The sequence below is a fragment of the Callospermophilus lateralis genome, chromosome 2 (assembly GCF_048772815.1).
Source record: "Callospermophilus lateralis isolate mCalLat2 chromosome 2, mCalLat2.hap1, whole genome shotgun sequence".
NCBI lineage: Eukaryota > Metazoa > Chordata > Mammalia > Rodentia > Sciuridae > Callospermophilus > Callospermophilus lateralis.
The window spans coordinates 43283880-43308303 of NC_135306.1; the positions used below are offsets into that span (position 1 = coordinate 43283880).

At 38.1% G+C, this 24424-nt stretch overlaps 1 protein-coding gene across 2 annotated transcripts in view; it reads right to left on the minus strand.

Moving 5' to 3' along the window:
* Positions 1-24424, minus strand: part of Tek (TEK receptor tyrosine kinase) — a 110943-nt gene that overhangs the window by 16313 nt on the left and 70206 nt on the right. Inside the window, exons 9-15 of one of the 2 annotated variants that reach the window (XM_076845930.2) lie at positions 19170-19314; positions 15963-16124; positions 14088-14222; positions 9807-10094; positions 4657-4956; positions 2785-2936; positions 1164-1374 (exon numbers count right to left, since the gene is read on the minus strand). In XM_076845930.2, the coding sequence (XP_076702045.1) occupies positions 1164-1374; positions 2785-2936; positions 4657-4956; positions 9807-10094; positions 14088-14222; positions 15963-16124; positions 19170-19314 (1393 nt within the window). Of the gene's footprint in view, positions 1-1163; positions 1375-2781; positions 2937-4656; positions 4957-9806; positions 10095-14087; positions 14223-15962; positions 16125-19169; positions 19315-24424 lie in introns of both variants that reach the window. The other variant, XM_076845929.2, reaches the window with a different exon arrangement.

The following is a 24424-nucleotide window of genomic DNA, read 5'->3' on the forward strand; positions in this document are numbered from 1 at the left end:
CAGTCTTAAGATGAATGCTGTTAGAAAGGATTTAGTTCTTATGGCTTTAGATCAGTGCTTTTTATACTTGAGTATGCAGAAGAACTTGGTGGAGGTGAAGGGGGTGGTTACTGGAGATTGAATCCAGGGGCCATCTCTACCTTTGAGCTGCATCCCCAACACATTTTGTTTTTTTACTTTGACACAGTTTCCCAGATTGGCTTCCACCTTGCAATCCTCCTGCTTCAGCCTCCTAAGTCACTGAGATTACAAGCATGCACCACCATGCCTTGCCATAAGAACTATTGAGTAAGCCTGTTTAGAACAGAGTCTCATATTCATTCAAAAAACTTGAATGAATTGGGTATGGGAAGGTCAAGTGGATGCATTTCTAACAATGTCTCCAGACATTTTGGTACAGAAAACCCATGGAGATTGTTATTCAAAAAGTATAGTTTCCAAATGTAATGCACTCCACTATTGTCATGTATGTAAGAAATAGAAAAAAAAGTACAGTCTCCAAATAGGATCAGCATCTTTAGAAATTATGAGATCCAAATTCTCTGTCCCTGCCCCAGATGCAGGCCAACAATTTTTGGGTTTTTTTTTTTTTTTTTTTTTTTGTATTTTTCTTTGTTTTTGCAGTAGTTGGGATTGAACCCAGGGGCACATTACTACTGAGCTGCATCTTCAACCTTTTTTATTTTTTATTTTGAAATAGGGTGTTGCTAAGTTGCTAAGGCTAGACTTGAACTTGGAATCCTCCTGCCCTTGTCTCCTGAGTTGCTAAAATGATAGCCATGTGCCACTTCAATTGGCCCATCAGAGTGATTTTAAATAAACCTTCCAGGTGATTCTGATGCATGCTCAATTTGAAACCAATCCATTATGATAAATAATGATGTGTCCCAAAAGTTAGCAGAATATGACAGAGAATCAGTGTTTCCAAATTCCCAGGAATCATGACACTGGTGTTGAATGACTCCCACCTTCCCATCTGCCTCCTGATGCTATCACAGGCTGCATCTCAAAGGAAGCATCATCTTCAGCTGCACACTGCAGGCACAGCTGACAGGCCAATTTTTGGTTCAAAAATATGTAAGGGCATAGCGGAAAAACTTCAACAGGAAATCAAGTTGTCTCCCCACCCTGCTGAAATGCTGACTATCTGTGTAACCACTGACCTTTCATTCTCTTGATGGCAGCGTCCATCCGTAACCCATCCTTCTTGATGCGCGCCTTGAGGACCTGGCCAAAGTTGCCCTCCCCAATCACGTCTTGAAATTTGATGTCATTCCAGTCAAGCACTGGATAAATTGTGGGATCCGGGTTGTTTTTGGCCTTCCTGTTCAGGGCCAGAGTTCCTGAGTTGAACTGAACAGCTGGTTCTTCCCGCTGGAAAAAATAATTTTTTTAAATTGTTTTTGTATTATTCTAAGGTGAATGCCTTCTGATTTGTATCCACACCATGTGAAAAAAGAAACAGTATGTCTAATTCTAGAATGGAAGTGGAAACTGGTTTCATCTCACAGGCCACTCTGAAGAAGCCACAATGTGGGTTTAAGTCTGGGCCTCAGTGGAAAAGCATGTCAATTAGCCATGCCCTCAAAAGCCAAGAAAGGACAGAATAGCTATGCGTGCCATGGGTTGGTCATTCCCAATTTTGGTCACACTTGAATTTTCTACTGTGCCATGAGTGTTGGGTTCTGGTGTGGAAAATAACCTGAATATGAGAGTCCTCCTAGCATCATCTTGGTCCTAGTCTATTCTTGGCACTCCCATTCTCTCTTATCCAAGAGTTTAGAATCTCTTAAGCCCTAGGATAGATAATGGTTACAGCAAAACCCAGCATGGTGTCTCTTATTCTCTTGAATCCAAATGGCTCCTAACAAATGATATCATGACAAGCTCCAGAACTCCAACCCCCTTGGTCTTTCCTTTCCAGTGACAGCTCTGGCATGGAGTCAGACAGTGCAGTTCCCCTGACCTCCAAGGAGGGGAACCTTGGGGACTCTGGCTCATAAAGGAATACCTCATTTTAAACATGGCATTATACTTGTTTTATGTACAGAACTGATAAAGTCAGGTACCAAGTAATTTTACCCAGCTTGAAACTAGAGAAATGTCTAGGTTTTAATATACCAATAATAAATAAAAGACTCACGTGGATGGCTGTTGGTAAAGCATGACCTTGCAGACCTTTGCTATAGGTCAAAATTCCTAGATAAATAACAAGACAGCACCAGGTGCTACAAACTGAGTGCAGGCTGAGTGTTCACAGGAATGGGAGGCACACATACGTGAATGATTCTTATAAATGTGAGGGATGATGGGATTGAGGGATATGTTAGAAGAGGGAATGGGAACTAAGAATAGGAACATGTGGGGAGACCTGTCTAGGACAGTACATCATTTCCTGTCACACTGAGTAAGGTCTGGTTACTCTCATGTCCTTCCTTACCCAGAATATTCAATTCATCCTACTGCAAAATTGTTCCCTCAAGTAACTTATCACTAGGACAACCATACCTCTCATTTTGGGAAGGAATGGAGAGCAGCTCTGTTTCAGGCCTAGCTTCCTGCATAATTAAGAGTGCCCACTTTACTCTCAAAATTATTCTGATTCGAACAAGAAATAGTCATACTACATATATCCATTTGATAATGGAAGCCAAAGAGAACATGAGACTTGCCTATGGGAATTGTTTACTTTGCAAGTAAACTCTCCTATTCCACATCCTTAAAGTGAAGGTCCTGTCTACATGTGGAATTTTATTAGCTAAAAAGAAGATGAGACACTACCACGTTTTGGAAGGCTTGGGCCATTCTCCTTTGAACATTTGCCTTCTTCAGCTGCAACATGATCAGAAAGGCCAACAGCACCGTCAGGCAGGTCATTCCAGCGGAGCCAAGGATGGCTATCAGCAGCATTTTCCCTCCGCCCAAATCTGTTGGGGCTGTGCAGGGGAAGAGAAGTGAAGCAGATGGGTCAGTTAGGTAGACAGATGGGCCAAGACTGTCTGTGGGAGAAGACACAATGTAATAGGAGTGCAGCGAGCCCAAATCCTGCCACTAAACCACTGTGACCTTGGGCTGCTCATTTATTTTCTGGAATTTAGTGAAGATAAGTCTGACTCACAAGGTTGTTACCTTTTATTTAAAGTGTGCTTCTAAAATGGCAATATGCTAATCATTATCTATTTGTTCAACTTTTAATTCCAAACAGGGTCACAAGTAGATGAACAATATTGAATAATAGTGAGAATGACTGACTAGATGGACGATCCCAAGAGAGTGCCTCAATCTCCCCACCCAGGATGCTTTAATGTTCTGTGATGCTAAGAGCTGAGTGTGTAAGTTGTTTAGTTTTCTTCTTTCCTTGTTTTAAAGACCTGAGCGAGAACATTGGATGATATCCAAGGGTGGGAAGGAGGGAAAGATGGTAGAAGGGAGAGACAGATAAGATAGAAGGGGAAAAAATTTAAAATAAGGTTCGGGTCAAAATAAGCTATTAAAGACGGATCAAATCCTTCTACTTCTTCCCCTTATTTAAATTTAAATGCAATTAACTCAATATATTTTTATTAATAACAGCACATAAATCATGATCCCAATTGAAGTACTTCTCTGTGCTCATCTTCCTCTATTTCTATGTACTATGCCTGAAAAGACATCTAGAAAGGTGAAGATATTTTTTGTTGTGTTCTTGTTTTTAAATATTTTTTTCTTTGTACTTTTATGTATAGCTTGGGTTTAGTACCAATAGACATTTTACCAAAACATAGTAATTATTAAAATGGTGCATTTATTAAGAATGTGATCTGAAAACTATAATTCTCTGCAATTGGCAGATGCACCATTCCTTGGACATTTCAAAATTGTTCCAGAATCAGAAATGAAAACACAGGTTCTTTTATATCTTAAGCCATAAGCAAACCTTCAAGAGAACCAGGAAATTTTTAGTGTTCTAAGACTTTCTATAAAAACAGATTAATCCAAATTATAAATTTGTCAAATTCATCTTTCCTTCTGAAATCCTACTATCTAGCTCCCTTATACAAATAGTACACTGCAGAGGGCTAGGAGGCGCCATGTGCAGACATGGAAGAGACCCTCAGCGGCAGACTGGTCCACGTGGGGGCACTGCTTCATGTGATGACATTGAAGGATCACAAGCAGTGGTCCAGTGTCCTGGGCACCCTGGGAGGATCTCTCTCAATCTTGAAGAGCTTACCCTCCCCGAGGTAGGGTGAGGTTGGAGTTAGACATGAAGATAACCTGGATTAGAAGAGTAGAAGAAAACTCAGCATAGCATAGTATTATCCAAGCCAAGAGGAGAATTCATTTTGAAAAAGAACGGCAGGTAGTTCTTGGATCCTACTGAGGTGCCCAAATCAGCCTGTCTTCCATAAGCAGGTTCCTCACTCTTCTTTCACCACAGAATCAAAATTCTTTTTCCTCAGAGTATTCTTAGAATGTCAGATTAGGTACGGCACTAAGCTAATCTGTTTCAAGGTGTCATAGAATATGGACTGACAGAGGTCCTTCACTTGTGCACTTTGATCGTAAGGACCTATCTAGAGATAATAAAACCCACTAGGACACATGAATTGTGACACATGTATGGGGTAAACCCATTGAGGATTTTTTTTTCCTAATGCAATCCACTCTACTTACCTTGAGACTCTGGGAGGGTCATCAGCTCATGGGAAAAGGATGGGTTGCTTGACCCAATGTTGTTCTCAGCAAAGATGTCCACCTGGTATGCCGTTTCAGGCTCCAGGCCCTTGAGCTGATACTGAGTGATGGTGGCATTCTTGATCTTCACATCGATGTGCTGGTCTTCATTCTTGCCCTGAACCTTGTAACGGATGATAATGGAAGAAATAGAATAGCCATCCAGTATTGTCCAAGAAACCACAGCCGAGGAATCTGTGATGTTGGAGATCTTGATGTTTTCTGGTTGAGGCGGGAGAACTGGAAATTTAAAAAAGAATTAAGATATACCACCATCTCTTAGATTATCATGCTTTTGAGAAGCAGTTCATGTCACCTCACACACCATGAATGGCAAATGCGTGTAATTCCAGCCCACTGGTACTGGCACCAGACTCTGTGCAGACTGGGAAGACTGGAACAGACAGAGAAATGGCAACACACCTATCACCTACTTGTCTCCTTATACTAGATGAAGACCTCAGAAATTCTGTTACTCTACAATCTGTGACAATGTTTTCTCGATGTGGGGAAGAATGAAAAGAATAGATGAGCCAATGTTTAGGTAGTGTTTACAAAGTACCAGACATCATCTAGATCTTTCTATGTATTAACTCATTTACTTTACTATCTTACTGTTAAATACTCAGTCACAGAGAGATTAAGTGACTCAGCCAAGGTCACACTGCTATTAAGTAGAAGTAGGATTCAATTCTGTTAATATGGTTCTGTTGCCTGTAGTCTTATCCAACGTGTCAAATGGCCTCGGATTCAGATTCAGTGAGTCTGGGACCACCATCTGCATTTTAGAAGGTTCCTCAGATGAGTCTTTGCCATAAATTCATTTATGGAATAGAAGGCAAGTCTGTGTATACATAAGAAAATGTGTTAAGCTCTTAGTAGACAAAGTGCTACAGGGATTCTGGGAAAAGTAAGATCACATTCCACTCAGGACCACAGGTAGGAGAAGAGAGAGAAGATTTGAGGTTTTCAGGTTTGAATTTGACATGCACAGAAGCAGTCCTGAACCTCACTGTAACTCCTTCCTAAAGGGCTCAGGCTACAGGGGAAGTTAGACTGTTTAGAATGTGCCTCCACATTTAGACCATCAGAAACACATCAGCAGGTACAGTGGTGGTGCTGATATTTTTATTCAAATTTTAGAAATGAGAAAACTGACTTCAATAACTTAAGGAACTCTACTGGTCCCTTAATTGGCAATTAGTAGACTCAGGCTGTTTGATTCCATATATCATTGTCTTCCCATACGAAGGTTATAAGTAAATAAGAACCTTTTAGAAGTGTCCTAAGCCATGCTATTTCTATCCTAAACCCTCAGAGATTCTTCATTCTAAATTTCCTGTTTCTACCATATCGATTCCCCATGTCATGCTCTTTAGGTAACTGTGGCAATTTATGAGAATTAGATATTGGATTTTGGGCCTTTCATTCCAATTGTTATTTTCTTTGTCTCGCAGGTGATAAATTACCCAAAGCACAATAATCAACAGTCTGTCAGAACTTCCTTATATCTAGTAGTGAGTTTTTTGGATTTTTTTTACAAAAATATAAAATAACCTTCCTTTCCACAAGAAGATTACAGAGAAATAGAAATGTGAACATTTCCAGATTTCTATGAACACACGTTTAATATTTGTGTAGTTGTACCTCAAAAAATTCAACTTCATAAACAAGTTGTCTTCTGAGCACAGATGTAATCAGTGACCTGCCTGCTGACATCTGCTAGAAGAATTGTGAATATTGATGCCAACTAAAAATCATGAATTTACATCAGTCAGTTTATTCGTTTTGGGCCTGAAAGGAGTTATCCTCTGAGACAACTCAATGAACCTCTGATTTAGAGTCAGTGAACCTGAGACTAGCATCTCCATGTCACTAGGTTCCCCAGATGAGTAAAAAATGGATTATAAAATACTTTAGGAAACATTAATTAGACTTTAAGTAATTTTGAAATGTGACATAACCCCTAAAGAAACCTTCAAGATCCAGACTTGCTTTGAAGCTGTTGATTGCCAATTCAGAAACAAATTGGTAGCATGGTTTGAAAGGAAAAAGGATGACAGGAAAGGAGGGAAAAAGGACAGAAAGGGAGGAAGAAAGAAAGGATAAAAAGGGAGAGGAGGAAAAGAAAACTGAAATATGACTTAGGATACTACTTTCAGTGAGTACTAATTTTTGTTTAATCCAATAAATATGATACTGATCCTATGATCAATAGTCCATAATCCTAATGAGGATAAAATTTATACAGAATAGTAAATTAGCATAAGATAATTTTATAAAAGAATATAGTAATTCACCATACAGTTATCAAGACACTTTACAAATATATAGTTAATTTAAACAGGCTGGAAATGATATAGTAACCAACATAGATCAATAGAAGTGAACAGAGAGCCCAGAAGTAGAATCAAAATCAATATGAAAATTAGGGATATGATACAGAAAGTATCACAAGTCACTAGGGGAACTATTCAATATATATGGCATTGGGACCACATGTGAATCAATAAGATTTAAAAAAAATATTAAATAATATTCAAATAATAATTAATAATTAAATAACAATCAAATAATATTCCTATATGTTAAAGACCTAAATATGTAAAACACAACACAAGAACTACTAGAAAAATACAAGGAATATACTTATGGCTTGTAGCAGGGAGTGATTCCAAAATACAAAAAACAGACAATCAAAAAATCCAAAATGTACAACTGTACAGGAAAATATTAACAGGCCTGAGTGCATCAAAATGTGAAGGATATATGGGGTAAAAGACATAACACACAAGGTTAAAATAAATGATTAGAAGAGTATATTAGCAATGCATAAAACAAGATGGTATACAGATTATCTTTCCTGATTAGTAAAAATATATAATCTATAGCAAATGGACAAATTACATCCACAAGTATATTTTTTAAAAAACACACAAATGACCCATGTACATAAGAAAATGTGCTTGACCTTGTTAGTCATCAAGGAGATGAAGCTTGAAATTAATAATGGGATTTCTTTTTTGCTTTTAAGATTGGCAAAACTAAAAAGGGCTGACAGTATTAAGTGATATAAACACAGGGGAACAGTATAGATACAGAGATGTGAATCCAGTGCCCTCAAACTCTGCGACACAGTACACATTGAGTGGTGCCCATGAGTATCACTTCCGGACATGTTCCCTAGCAAAGCTCCTCCTCTGCACATGGAGACATGAATAAGGTGGCAGTTGCATTTTTGTGACAGTAAAACAATGAAAACAACCTAAATGTCCATCTAAAAAGAAAGATATAAAAGATATAACATGTCGTATATAACAGACATCTATAAGGAATATATCAGATCTAAATAAATTAACAGATATGAATCATGTTTATTAAGAAACAGATGAATGGTCTGTATGCATATGTACACTCATAGATCTCTATATATTATTATATAACAATGAAAGGAAAGACAAAATTTCATACTTTTGGTTGTCTCTGGAGAGAGGGGAATAGAAACAGGAATGACAGTCAAAAGGGATTTTAACATATCTGTATTGTATTATGACTTAAGATCAACAAAAAAAATGCTAAAAGCAAACATGACCAAGTGCTAACTACTGTTAACCTGGATGGTGAATGTGTGTTGTGTTAGTCTCTGCACTATTCTGTAACTTCTAAATTTCACATAATGCGCATGCACACCACACACACACACACATACAAACAAACAAAAAACAACCCTAAATACTAGCAACACAGGTCATACTTTCAAGAGTCACCGACATGAGAGAGTGACTGGAGAAACACTGAGCCAGCTTGCACACCGTTAATGAGGAGGCAGAGACCAGCTGCAGAAGAGAGCCTCAGACTCTGGGAATTGACAAGGAGCCATGTCACACTGACTTATAGCAGTGTTATGCCCAAGAAGTATCTCGTCTTTCCTAGGCCTCCAAAATGTAATGACACAGTTATAATTCATTGAAGCAAAACAGCACTTGCTGCTTAATTACATAAAAACTTCCAATCCTAAAAGAAACCCCAAAGTTGTAACAAATCTTAAATAACCAATCTGAAATATTGAAAAGCCTGAACTGTAGACTATTTTGAAAGAAAAAATGGTTTTAATGCTCTCAGATACATATATTTTAACTTTAGGAACTGTATTTTAAAAAGTTTTCAAAGTAAGTTGTTTAGCTTTTAAGATTAAGAAAGACTCATCCCTCATTACTGGGTATCCATGTACTCACAAACCTTACAAAACCTTATTCATGTTACTAGTCTACTTAATAAAGCCTTAACAAGGAGGGGTGAACTTAGCAATCCTGCCTGAATCATTGAAAATCTTAATGGGCTTTGTTCTGTATTGCAGGTTAGTAAAATGACTAGGTGAACATTAATTGGCCTTAACTAACAACTACCTTTTATTATTTCTAAAAATAGTCTTTTTTTATTTATATATGACAGCAGAATGCATTACAATTCTTATTCACATAGAGGGCACAATTTTCATATCTCTGGTTGTATGCAAAGTATATTCACACCAATTTGTGTCTTCATGCCTGTAATTTGGATAATAATGATCAACACATTCCACCATCATTAATAACTCCATGCCCTCTCCCTTCCCCTCCAACCCCTCTGCCTATCTAGAGTTTGTCTATTCCTCCCATGCTCCCCCTCCCTATCTATTATGAATCATCCTATTTGACCCAGCTATCCCTCTCCTCGGTCTATACCCCATAGACTTAAAAACAGCATACTACAGGGACACAGCCACATCAATGTTTATAGCAGCACAATTCACAATAGCTAAACTGTGGAACCAACCTAGATGCCCTTCAATAGATGAATGGATAAAAAAAAATGTGACAATGGAATATTACTCAGCAATAAAAGAGAATAAAATCATGGCATTTGCAGGTAAATGGATGCAGTTAGAGAAGATAATGCTAAGTGAAGTTAGCCAATCCCAAAAAAACAAATGTCAAATGTTTTCTTTGATAGAAGGAGGCTGAGAACAGTCTTGAAGTGGCAGAAGCTAAGCCCCAATGTCAGTAGCTGAGTGCTGTTCAAGTGTGACTAGAGAAGCATGAATGACTTACTGTCGCTGAGGGTCCACGCGATGAGATCTTCACTCCATTCCCCCTGGGCCTTGGTGTTGACTCTGGCTCGGACTATGTACTGCTCTCTGGGGTGTAAGTTGTTGAGCAGCACTGAGGTCAAGTTGCCTGGCACTTTAATATTCTGCTGATCACTTTTTATTTGCACCGACCTCCTCTCTACTTCCACATAGAAGTCATCTTCTGAGCTTGGAAATATTGGTTGCCAGGTCAAATTCAGCGTGGTCTGACTTTTTGGTAGAAGACTGAGACCTCGTGGGGGCGGGAGTCCTAGGAGAAACCAGAAAGATCATTATTTGACAGAGGTCAGAAGTGATGATGTCCCAAAGGGACACCTTGGAAGAATAACTTTGGCTTCTAGAACAATAAACAACTTCACACGCTGTCAAAGACACACAAGTTAGCAGCCATATGACACTTGTTTTGCTGCCCAAGTAGCAAATCTTTAAAATAATATGTAGTTTGAGTATCTTTAATACAGGAGTACAACCCCACTGGAGAACTTGGGGGATATTTCTTTCAGAGCCTTAAAAATGACTGAAGGAAAAAGAAAAACTATGTGCATGGAGATGTTCATTATAACATTATCCATAACAGCAAACGATTGGAAAAAACTAAATAGTCAAAATAGGGAAATTCTTTAGTGAATTATACTATAGCTATCAATATATTAAAATAGATACTTAAGAGGAGTGTGGAAACCTAGCAAAAATATATATAGTGCATGAGTGGAAAAAAAACTGAGTGCAACTTGGTAAAAGTCATCTAAAATTGGTGAAAGATAGGAGGGAATCTATTGAAAATAAAAACAATGGGTTTTCCTAGGTTGTAGGATTGTGAGTATTTAGCCTTTGTTACCATTTTGAGAAATACACTTGAAAGCTGTTTCAGGGATACTTCCCCTAAGCAAAGGGAATTTCAGACATCATAGCATCTGTGGTGGCAAGGTCATCCCTTTCCCTGCTCGGACTACATCCAGGTATCAGCTATGCAGTTGTGATGGTTCACACCTGTAGTCCCTACAACTTGGGAGGCTGAAGCAGAAGGGTCGATCACAAGTTTGAGGCCAGCCTCAGCAATGTAAAGAGGTCCTCAGTAACTTATTGAGACTCTACCTCAAAATAAAAAATATAAACAGCTGGAGATGTCGCTTAGTGGCAAAGCACCGTAGAGCTAGACACACACACACACACACACACACACACACACACACACACACACACAAGTATCAGCTATAACTACACACTGCCATAATTACCCACATGAACCTCCATGACCAAAGAGGTGGCTGAATGGAAACAATATGGATTTTAAAATCAGAGAACAGGAGCATGCCACTTCAGTTTCACGACCTGGTGCAAATTCATAGTCCCTCCAAGTTAACATGTAAAGTAACATGAAAATACTCTCTTCCAGAGTTAGGAGGAATGAATGAGATAATGGATGTGAAAATGCTTTGAAGGTATTGGAGGCTCTGTTTATATTTCTTCCCTCCCATCCTGCTTCCTTCTTTCCTCTTGTGTTAATGAACAAAGGAGGAAACTACGGGTTCAGTTAATAATAGTAATCAATGTATAAATCCCAGATATAAATTCTTTTCAAAACAAGACAGGTATCCTCTCATCCATGCATTCTCAATGGCAATGTTACCAACCCTAGGGGACAAAAATTGGCTCTAAGTAGCATAAGAAAATATTAGATTATTACAATGGTTCATAAAAGGTCATGATACACAGATGGACACTATCATGGTATTAAAATGTCTTGGGGAGAGGAGAGGTCTATTAGGACAAAAGTGTTTTTAAAAAGTAATAATGTAACTTTTAATGGAGTGATTTTTTTTTTTAAATGAGGTTAAGAAACACTGCTCTGACTCTTGGTTATAGGTGAGAGGAAGGGGCTGCTTTCATTGAGCTGGAAATCACACCAGCCATCCTGACTGCTCTCAGACTAGTGAGAACCAGTGGCCAGGCATGCTCTTGCACTTTAGCATCATGCTAAAGATCTCTTTGGTTCTTTCTCTAAAATCTAGGCAAATCGAGTGAGGTGGCATTCACTCCTTTTGCTAATCTCTGAAGTTTAAATTCCAAAGGCAGCCACCCAGAGTGGTAGGCAGGCTTACAATGGCAAAGTGACATGAAGAGATGATGTTTTGGAAAACACATTGGAGCCTCCCAAGCTTGTGTCTCACAGAGGAGTCGCTGGACAAATACAGACACTTCCCTTTCCCTTTCCCTTGAGGAGCATGGCAGCCCTCCCCCCTGCCCTGTCTGCTCTCTTTCTCCAACATGTTCAGAATATGTTTTCTTCCCTCTTCTGTTGGTCTCCCTGGCTTTCGCCACTTCAGTCAACACACATAAACAGTGCAACTTTCAGATGAATTAAAAACCAGCATCAGCAAAATTCAGATGGGAAAAGGAGAACCTTCAAGAACTCCCTTCCCGTCCAGCCTTGAGAAGTACTTTGAAGTATTCCAAGAGACTTCTAAATACATCCTGGTTGGAACATATTCTGAGGGCTATATGGTGTGGGCCTGTCAAGGTTTTATATTCTGTTCCATAAATACTGCCCATCTGAATCAAATTAGGACTTCCTTCTTCAGATTCATCAAGAGAGAATCAACCACGATTTGCCTTTTGGCAGCACCCTGATGACACATATGAGTTCCCTTTAATTTCAGTTACAGAGATCCCTTTCTAATGTATATACACCTTCCAGTTTTATTTTTTAATTTTTTTTGCTTTCACAACCTGATGGGTTCCCAGGAAGCCAGTTCTTTCTTGTGCTTAACCTCTACAAGCCCCAGAGTAGCTTTTGTGTCTCATTTGGTTCTTTAAGGATGCTGATCAGATGAGACTGGTGGATAATGAGGATGACGGGGGAGCTGTCTTTATTGGGGTGCACAATCCCCCCAGAGGATCTAGGTGTTCTTCCTAGTTCTCTCACTAAATCATTCCATATCCTCCTGCCTTTAGTAAGTGGACTAAAAAAAAAAAGAACAATGTATGAAATAAGGAAATGGCAACTTTGGCCTCATAGGTAAAAATAAGAAACAAGGATATGGATTCTGATGATCTAGAACGGTGTATGATTCATAAGACACGTCATTACAGGCAAATTATTAACCACTCTGAAACTCTACTTTTCCATCTTTAAAGTGAGGAAGATGATCATTTTTACCCTATAAGGTAGTATGATTTAAATATATATGAACCTGAAACTATAAAGAATTGACCAGGAGAGAGTGAGATAATGATTATACACAGTGAATAAGTCAAAGGTCCAGAAAAGAGAACTTTACAGAAAATCACTCTGGTGTTTCAGAGGAGGCCCCTGGTGGAAGAAAGCTGCACCCCAGGTAGTGTCAAAGAGGCTGCAAAATAACATCAAGAGCTTCTCCATGAAACCCGTGGAAGGCCAACAGGTACCAGACGATTTTGGTGAATTGAGAAATATCTCTACACAAATTATCTATAACATGTAGACCCAAATCAGAGAATTTACTAGAAATGCAAATTATTGAACCCCAGCCCCACTCCTACTCCAAACCTGCAGAATCAGAAACTCTGGGGATGGGCCCAGCAATCCAGTAAAACAAGCTCTCCAGGTGATGCTGCTGGACACTGATGTTTGAAAACCACTGATTTACCAACAGGGAGGCAAAGATTGTAAGAAACAGTTTAAGGAGATAAAACTGGCTATAGGAGGGAGAGCTGGGAAGTGGAGGGGTAAAGCAGGGGGTGCTGTTCTTTAGATAAAAGCCTTTCATTCTATTTGAAGTTTTAATCATGTGTATGAACTACTTTGAAAAGTTAGAAATTGTTTTAAAAAATAAACAAACTGGGATTTCTAAAGTATGGCTGTGGCAGAAGCCTGGCCTGGACCCTTAAGATGGAAACAGGAAGCCGGTGGTGAAATACAGGAGCCCAGGCTCAGCACAGTTGCTGCTAAGTAAATCTCAAGTCCTAAGGGATGTCCCTACCTTCCTGAAGATTCATCTGCTTCCTTTTCTGTCCCCGTGGATGGCTGCAGACCCCCTCCCCCAGGGAGACAGACCAGGAGTCCAGCCCAAATAAAGGCACTGTTTGGCCTGAAGTTGCCAGCCTTCCTGTCACTTTCCCACCCATTCAAAAGCAAACTCCGTCCACCTCCATCCCCACCCACCCACTCACCCACCACCACCCTTCCTGGTCTTCCTTCCTCTTTCCCTTTCCTCCCCCTCCCACCCGGCTCATGAATAAATGCCTGTTGGCTTCAACTGACCGATAGAAGCTGTTGTGAACCGTCTCACGGGTCCAGGATGCCCTTCCCCGCCCTCTCCGCGACGGACCAGCTGCACACAGAGCTCGTACTCTGTTCGAGGTTCCAAATAGTTGAGTGTAACAATCTCATTTGTCACTGAGAAGAAGAAAAGTCCAGGAAACTTCAGTTTGCATTTTGTTAAATTGTTTAAACTTGGGAGGTTATTATTGCAATGTAAAACAAATTTAAATTTTCAAAAGGATAACATCTGGGTGAAACAAGCAATTCTATCTTTAAGGTCTCACTTTTTCAGAATAAGAAAAATTCGACTCTTGGAAAAATGTTTCTAGGTCACGTTGTGTCATTATGCAAACCTCTGGGCCACCTGCACATTTCTGCCCTTGTGCTTTTATCTTTCCATTTGCAAAACAAGACCTTACACATTTACTATATGAAACATCATTTTTAGGAGGAAAAACTCAATTAAAATAATTTTATTTTTACTGTTTTCAAGTTAATACACTGATTATAATCAAGTTATTGAGCAAAAAAAGACTCTTGAAGGGTTTGCTTAATGTGATCGGACAACCAATTTGTAATAGTCACATCATTATAAGGAAGGTTCTGAAGTCCCTGAAAAAATACAGGATTATTTTCAAATAGCATTTTCTCCTTGGTTATTTGCTTTAGCCAGCGTCTGTATCTCCATGGACATTTCAAAGGTAAATTTTTTTCTTTACCCTAAGATAAATTCCTAATTGGCAAGGGGGAAAATAGACTATGTTTAACAGTTCTTAGAAAGGCACTCTATGGATATTCACTGGTAGATAAGGTGATGGCTTATTACCACCATATGACAAAACGGGCCGGGCCACTGATGTTGGAAACAGCTGTCCAGCAAATCAGCTCAACACCTCTGAGTCTAGATTTTATTTAAATCTACAGTAGAACAAGAAGAATTCAGTAGCAATATTTTTACTTCATCCAATCTACCTAGGTTGTCAGCAGCATTATTGACTCCAAACCCTCCTTTTCTTCTTTAATAACTTTCTCAATTATCTACATACAGTAAATACAGAATCATTTTTAGGAAATCTTGGGCAAAGTAAGATTAAATATGGAAGGACACATGTTTCCTACAAGCTGCATAGTGGTAGGTCTGTCTATGAGATGGCTCAATTAGAGCACCAATTGATATTGCTGTTCTATTTTCATTTTTAAATTATGATTTTATATCATACAAACAGAACTGTAATTTGTGTTTCAAAATAAATTTAACTGTTATCATGAACTTTTGACATTTTGTCACATTTTGCCAAATTTTTTTCTTCTTTTAGGAAGTTGGGGGAGCGTGATGGAGCTCTCTTTAACCACACCTCCCTCTTCCCCCACCCTAGTCCTGTTTGCAACTGCCCAAACTTTTCAGGTTCAAAATCCTGAACCTGTGTGTTAAGAGTCTGCAGGACAGGGCAAGACATGAAAAGAGAAAAGAGTAAATGACTTAACAAGGCACAAAGAATCACCCCTAGGATTTAGGCAAATTAAGTCTGCCTTTCCAGCAAGCCTTGGGCTTCCTGTTTCCACATTCATGGTGTCAACACATGTTTTCATCATGACCAGACAAGAGAGAGTGTTCAAGGCAGAACTGGAGATCCAGCGAGGTCTAGACAGGAAATACTGACCTAGATAGTTACTCACAATTCAAACGGGCCCTGTGCCCCTAGTACACAGAGACTTCCAGAAAGTCAGTCCCAGAACTTAGAGGGCCCCCCACACTCTCCTGAATATTCTGAAATGGAATAGAGGGTAGTGGCAGGGAGAAGGGGATTTCTATATTTGGGGAATAATATTTTTCCTGATGTCATATCCCTGGGGCCCCTCCTGTACAAACCTTACCTTGAATGTGTCTCCAAGCCTCATAATGATTAACAGGTTTATACAGAAGTTTCTTGGATTTGATTGGCCCATCCCCAAAGTAAGGCTCAGAGCTGATGTTGATGATAGCAAAGTTATGTCCAGTGTCAATCACATTTGGTGCATTCAGGGGCTTTGGAAGAACTAAATAAAGTTAAAGCAATAACATTAGTCCTTAGGCTTTGGGGTTTTGTTGTTGTTCTTAATAGGGGTAGAGGAAGAGTGCTTTACATTTCCAAGTCCTCTTGGAGTTCTCTGCTCAGATTCAATGCTCTCTGAGCTCTCTTGCTTTGATCTTGTTCCTCCTACCCATTATCCAAAAAATTTTTCCCTAAAATACTCCTCAGCCCACACCCCTTCGGTGGATTCTCCTTATACATAGGATTAAAATCAAAATACCATGACCTGCCAGGCCTTGCATAATTGCTCACTCTGACTCCAAGCCTTCTCTTCCCTCATTCAGTACCCTCCAGTTCACTCAATCGACAAGCGCCTAGCTCCTTTCCCTCTCAGCCTCTTTGTTGATGTGCTGCAAGGAATCCACCTCCTATTATTCTCCCAGTTAACTCCTACTGAACATTCACCTTTTAGCTCTGATATGGCTTCATCACAGAAGGCTGTCCCAGAACCTCGATTAGATGCCTGTGTTATATGCTCTCAGAGAACCTCTACTTTTTTTTTCCTTGTAATTTTCTGAGTTAATTATTCTAAGTTATTGTGATTATTTTATTGGTCTTCCTACCATGTCATGTATTCACTCACTCATATATATGCTCTTTTTTTCTGTTTAACAAAACACAGATTTATTATTTTACAGTTGTGGAGGCCAGGAGTCCGACATGAGTCAGTCTGACTGGGCTACCATGGAAGTGTCTGCAAGACTGTGTTCCTTACTGGAGGTTCTAAAGCAGAATCTACCAGAGACTACCTGCCTTCCTTGGCTCCAAGTCTCTTCCTCACCTTCAAAAACCAACAAAGTCAGGTCTCTGCGACCCTCCTTCCACTATGATGCCTCTTTCTGGCTATGGTCAGGAAAGATTCTTGCCTTAAGTCTATCCAGTGGGCGTCCACTGGAGAGTCTAGAACAATCTATCCATCTCAATGACCATGCATTCTCAATGGAAGTGAGAGCAACTCCAAGGAGCTAAAAACTGGTTTTTGGAGGAATCAAAAAATTTAGATATTATAATAGATTGTAGACCTCCAAAGGGTCACAGTCCATAAATGGATGTACAGTACAGCTGTAATGTTGAAACTTTATGGCGCTAGGAGTTTTAGAATAAAATTTTTAAAAGAGCTCCTCAGTCGAATGATAATAAAAGAAGGTTGTAAAACACTAGACTCTAAACTACTGTAGGGCAAAGACCATGAAGGTTTGTTCACCAGTACAGAACCTACCAGGTGCTCAATAAGTGTGTGTCAGTGAGTTTCCAGGAGCTCAATAGCTCCATTAGAAAGAGACCTTCTTGGGCTGGAGATGTAGCCCAATGGTAGAACACTTGCCTAGCATGTGTGAGGTCCTGGATTCCATCCCCAACACCTCAAAAGTGGCGGGGGGCGAAGGTTTTCTTAGAAATATATACCTGGGTTTTCTTTCCCTCCTCAAGAATGTGTATTATATGATACGGAAGCTTCAGATATCAGGGGACAATTCAACATTCAGTAATTTTAATTTTCTTCTTTGTCTCAACACTTTGACTTAGAAGTGACCTTCAAGGATACCCCACTTAAAATTGGAGTCACCTCTCCAGCCTACCCCAGCATTCCTTACCCCACTTCTGCTTTAGTTTCTTCCATGGCACTCAGCATTTTAACCAATGTTACAGGTTATTTATTTGCCATTTATTTCCCCATAGGAATATAAGCAAGGTATAAGAAATTATTTTGATCATGTGAATTTTCTACTGAATAAAAGAGATTTTGGCTTTTTTCTATAATAAATAAATAAATAAATAATGAGTCCAAGATGGTGTACATGGGTCCTCAGGGCAGAGAATTAAAGTCTATGCAGTTGTGTCTATGTCTCTGCTATTACTGACCTCCTTTTAAAACACTACTATGTTCTGAGTACTTACACCATTTCATTCATGGAGGTTACATCTGAGATCTCCCAAAGGATTTCTAATTAAATAATGGGGTGGACTAGGTATACAACTTTGGCCATCCTGATTCCTCATCTCCCAAAGGATTTCTAATTAAATAATGGGGTGGACTAGGTATACAACTTTGGCCATCCTGATTCCTCATCTTTAAAGAGACTTCAAAAGCAAAATGGTCTAGAAAAGATAGTTCTGGTGTTGAGGTCAGGAGACCCAGATTTAAAACTAAGATTGGCCACTTATCAGCTGTGCTACCTCATATACTTTAAATCCTCTGAATTTGTTTCCTCACTGGAAAAGGAGATAAAAATATCTGCTGTCCAAGGCTCTTGCAAAGATTAAATAAGATGAAGTATGCAATGACTAAGTATTTAGATATTGTAATATCAGTGCCATTTATAGAATTTATACCAGACAGCTATTAGGTATTTTTGTCTAAATGAGTTCATACGTCACTTTCATATATAAAATTCCTTGTTATGTCTATGAATGACCAGCCAAGTTAATTTGTATTTACCTCTAATTTATTGTTTCCCTTCAAGCCACAAATGTATACATATTCACTCAGGTTAACTAAAAAATTTGAAATACCAATTTATAACAGGAAGAATGTCCACAACTCTGAATTCATGAACAATCATTCATGTTAATTTTTAAAATAGCTTCATACTAAGTGAGTGATCTTCCAAACAGATTCTCCAAATCATTCTTCATGATGAGTAGGAAGTCACAATGATGAAGCTAAACTTATTGAGAAAACTTACTGAAAAATGTCACAACAATGATGATAAAATAACTCTCAGGGGTTGAGAAAATAAGCTTCATTTATAAAGAATGGCTCATGGAGGTTAAGTTCATTTGTTCAAGACCACATACAAGATTACCAGCTGTTAGAGGCAAAACTCAAACCCAAGGCTATGTGACTTCAAAAAGTATACTCTTGATCTTTTTATTCTACTTTCATGGACATGATTTTAATAAAAAAGACTCAGTATCCTAAAAAATACCTCAAAAGTATTTTGGTTCCCCAGCAATACATAAACACCATGCATCAGGGGTGTAAGATCTTCCCATGGAAAATGAAGCTTACCTTTAACAGAAATGTTGAAGGGCTTTTCTACCATCCCAGCCACTGTGTTCACACTGCAGACCCAAACCCCTGAGTCAGGGGGGAGAATCCGGTGAATGGTGAATATGGCCACTGAGAAATGATCTGTATGGTTAAAGTCTTTTGGCTGAAATAGTCACGTACAAAAAAAAAATTAATTTAAACTTCTAGGGAGTCATAAACACAAAGGTCCAAAACACTGACCCCCATCTCATTGTTTAATAAGTTTTCTAGGAGAGATTAAGTAGCTAAATGTAATGCTAATATAATTATGGCTTATTTCCAAAGCTATTGTAGTAGCCCTGAACGTTTATATTGGATGGATGCCCTCTCAGATCCTGCTGTTGTATTTATGTTTGGGAGTGTGAGGTAAACACAACTGAGGAGTCTAATTCCCTTTAAACTGCTTCTGATAGCATTTGTTCCTTTCTGGTCTTATACCAAGATGGCTGGGTGGGAGGATAAGTGTTTTCCTAAGTATCTGAGGAACTGTTGGGTGTGGTATCATGGAAAAAGTCAGGGATCTGAATACACATGGACCTTGGTTACTTTTGATAAATTCCTCAGCTACTTAACCTCACCCTGCCAGTCTCTACTTCTGTAGAAAGGGGGACAGGTAGGGTTACCAAGCTATGGGTGGAGAGCAAGATGGCAGCTGAGTAGGAGGTTCCAGCAATTGTTTCCCCAGAGAAATCAATTTGAAGAGCTATTCACACACCAGACTCCTGTCACAAGAGCTAAAGGAAACCCGAAGAGAGATCATAGTACCTGCTCTTAGAACAAAAATGAAGACATACTGAAGAAGGTATCAGAATAAATCGAACAGAAAAAGAATAAGTAAGCTTGAACACAGGCTGTGTGGATATGGAGGAGAAAAAATGGGGAAAAATGTAAAATAAGGAAAGCTTATGAGAACTTTGGGATAGTATTGAGAGAAAATATTTAGGTTACTGGGGTTCAAGAAAGACTTGAGGATATCAAAGAGGTACAAAATTTATTCACACTGATAACAGAAAAATTATCAAACCCAGAGAAAGATACAAATGTCTAAGTAAGGAAGATGAAAGCTCACTGGTTCGATTTAACTCAACCAAATCTACCACAAGATATATTATAATGAAATTCTCAAGGGTCAAAGAGAATTTTCAGCCAGATGCAGAGGCACATACCTGGAATCCCAGATACTCAGGAGGCTGAGGCAGAAGGATCACAAGTTTGAGACCAGCCTGAGAAAATTATTATCAAGACCCTATCTCAAAATAAAAGGGCCAGGGATGTAACCCAGTAGTAAAGCACGGGCCTAGCATGCACAAGAATTCTCATGAAGACAAAGGAAACACATAATGCATACAGGTGTCCCCATACATCTGACAGAAGACGTCTCAGCAGAAACTTTCTAGGACAGGAATTAGTAGGATGAGATTTGTACACTAGGGAAGGGAAAAAGAACTGTCAACCAAGGATGCTTTACTCAGCAAAGTTATCCTTTAGACGTCAAGGAGGAGAAAAAGACATTCCAAAACAATCTGAGAGAATTTATCACCACCAATCAGAGAATTTATCCCACAAGGAATGCAAGAGGGGATTGTCAAACTATAAAATAGAGACACCAACCAGTAAGGGGAAAATATCAAAAGAGAAACAAACTCACTGTTAAATTCAAAGATGAATCCAGAATGCCCTAACAGTGCAAACATGGTACCTAAATCACTCATATCTTCAGTGTGAAGACTAAAACAGTTAAAATAATAAATATTAATATATCAAGAGATAAGCAACGTAGAAGTATAAGACAACAAAAATTCAAATGTGGAAAGAAGTATAAAAAATTTTATTAGTGTTTTAATCTTTTTTCTTTGTTTATTATCCTCTATTTCTGAATAATTTTAAGTCGCTATGACTCCAAATAGCTGGTTATAATTAAAAGCTATTTTTTGTAAGTCTCATGGTAGCCACAAAGCAAAAGTCCTTATTAGACAAACCAAAAATAATGAATCAAAGCAGACTGCTAGAGAAAATCAATTAGCCATAAAGGAAGACCATAAAAGAAGGAGAAAGAAACAAGTAACAAAATGGCAATAGTTATACCTTACTTATCAAAAACTTACCTTCAATGTAAATGGGTTAAATTCTGCTATTAAAAGACAAAGCAGCAAAATGGATGAGAAAAAAAAGACCCAAATATATATATTGCTTATAAGAAACTCACCACCTTAAAGGACACGTGAGGACTAAAAATGGAGAGATGCAATGCAAACAGAATCCAAAAGAAAGCAGGAGTAACCATATTGATTTCAGGTAAATAGAGTTTAAATCAAAAGCAATAAATAAAGTCAACATAAAGTCAAGGATATAATGATGAATTTAGTAAATTTAGCAAGAGGAAATTTTACACACACACACAAACACACACATGCACACACACTTGTAAAGACAAACATACACTCAATCCAATAGTGGAGCACTTAAATATATAAAGCAAATATTAATATTAGAAAACTATATTAAATATTAATGGGAGAGATATATTTCAGTACAATAATAGTAGGGGACTTCCAGAAATGGACAGATGATCCAGGCCAAAAATTCAAAAAACTATGACCAAAATAGACCTAACAGACTTTCCATCTAACAGTTTCTACATCCGACAGTTGCCACAGTGCACTTTTCCCCCATCAGAACAGAAAATGGAACATTTCCAGGATAGATCATGGTATGTTAAGCCTCAAAAAAGTCTCAACATTTTACTTTTTCACACTAGGGATTGAACCCAGGGGCACTTAATCACTGAGCCACATCCCCAGCCCTTTTTATTTTTTATTTTGAGACAGGGTCTCACTAACTTGTTTAGGGTGTTACGATGTTGCTAAGTTTGACCTTGAACTTGTGATTCCTCCTGCCTCAGCCTCCCAAGTTGCTGGGATTATAGGCATGGGCCATGATACCTGGCCTCCACACATTTTTTAAAAACTAAAGTCATGTCTTTTTAGTCACAATGCTTTTAAACTTGAATTAATAACAAGAAAGACTTTGGAACTATATAAACACATAAAAATTCACCAACTTACTCCTGAAAAACCAATGAATCAAGGAAGAAATTAAGGAAATTTAAAAATTTCTTGAAACAAATGAAAATGGCACTAATATACCAAAACCTATGGGATAAAGCAGTATCAAAAGGGAAGTTCATAGTAATCAAAACAGAAAGGTCTTGAACAAATTATCACTATACCTCAAGGAACTAGAAAAAACAAAACAAAAGAAACCCATAATTAGTAAAAGGAAAGAAATAATGAAGATCAGAGCAGAAATAAATTAAATAGGGACTGAAAAGGAGAATGCAGAAAAAAAATCAATGAATGAAGAACTGGATCTTTGAAAAGATTTAAAAAATTAACAAACCCTTAGCCAGACTAGGAACTAAAAAGCTGACTCAGATAAAATCAGGTATGAAAAAGGAGACAACCAACACCATATAAATGTCAACAATCATTAGACATTATTATACACCAACAAAATGGAAAAATTCCTGGATACATATACCTTACTAAGATTAAATTATAAAGAATTAGAAAACCTGAACGGACTAATAACAATAAGGAATTGAATTAGTCATGAAAAGTCTATCCAAAAAATCCTAGGATCAGATGTCTTTATTGCTGGCACCAACAGCTGATGCCATCCACCATGGGCAAGTCAGAGAGGGAGATTAAGAGAACCCACATTTTGGATGGCACTAAGACATGTCTTAAAACAGAGAGGACAGTGATCAGGGACATTATCAAGCACACAGTGAGCTGTGCTTTGTTTTTGTGTGAGAAAGATGTGGCGCATCTCCCAGTGAGCAGGGACAGCCACCATCTTTTCCTACCGTGTTTCCATGGCCAGTGGGTATGGGTCCAAACCCACGCACCCAGACCTGTATAATTCTAGCTGGGTCTGAAAAACTGACCTGGCAGAGGCTCACCACATGACCCAGAGTGTCACTAGAAAACCAGGTGATCATCCTCCCTTTGCTGGTTTTCAGTTTTATTTTTCATGAAATATTTTATTGAGTATATTTTGTAGTGAAGGTTTTCTAGTTGTGAATTCTTTTCGTTTTTATTTATTGTGGAAGTTTTCATTTCATCATCAAATCTGAAACATTAATCTCATAAACAAGCACGGGTTTCTACCCTCATATCAGATAAAGTGGACTTTAAACCAAAGTTAATCAGAAGGGCTTTTAATACTGCTTAAGGGAATTATACACCAACAAGATATAACAATTATAAATATTTATGCCCCAAACAATGGAGCATCTGTGTACTTCAAACAAACCCTTATCAATTTCAAGAATCAAATAGACCACAACATAATAATACTGTGTGACTTTAACACGCCTCTCTTATCACTGGATAAATCTTCCAAACAAAAACTAAATAGAGAAGCTATAGGACTAAAAAATACAATTAATAATTTAGACTTAACAGACATATATAGAATATTTCATCCATCAATAACTGAATACACTTTCTTCTCAACAGCACATAGACCCTTCTCTAAAATAAACTACATTTTAGGCCACAAACTGATGCTTAGCAAATACAAAAAAATAGAGATAATATCTTGCATTCTAGCAGATCATAATGGAATGAAATTAGAAATCAATGACATAACAAAAAAATAGAAGCTATTCTAATACCTGGAGACTAAATAATATGATACTGAATTATCCATGGATAGCAGAAAAAAATCAGGGATGAAATTAAAAAATATTTGGAGGTAAATAAGAACATCAACACAACATATCAAAATCTCTGGGACACTATGAAGGTGGTTTTAAAAAGAAAGTTTATAGCACTGAGTTCATTCATTACAAGAATAGAAAGTCACCAATTAAATAACCTAACATTATATCTCAAGGCCCTGGAAAAAGAAGAACAAATCAACATCAAAAGTCATAGAAGAAAGGAAATAATTGAAATCAGAGCTGAAATGAATAAAATTGATATTGAAAAAAAAACAATTCAAGAGATCAACAAAATAAAAAGTTGATTTTTTGGAAAAAAATCAATAAAATTGATAAGCCCTTAGCCATGCTAACCAAAAGAAAGGAAAAATTTCTAAAATTTGTGATGAAAAAAGAAATATCACCATAGACACCACTGAAATACAGAGAACAATCAAACTATTTTGAAAATTTAATACTCCAAGAAAATGGAAAGTCTTGAAGATATCAACAAATTTCTAGAGAC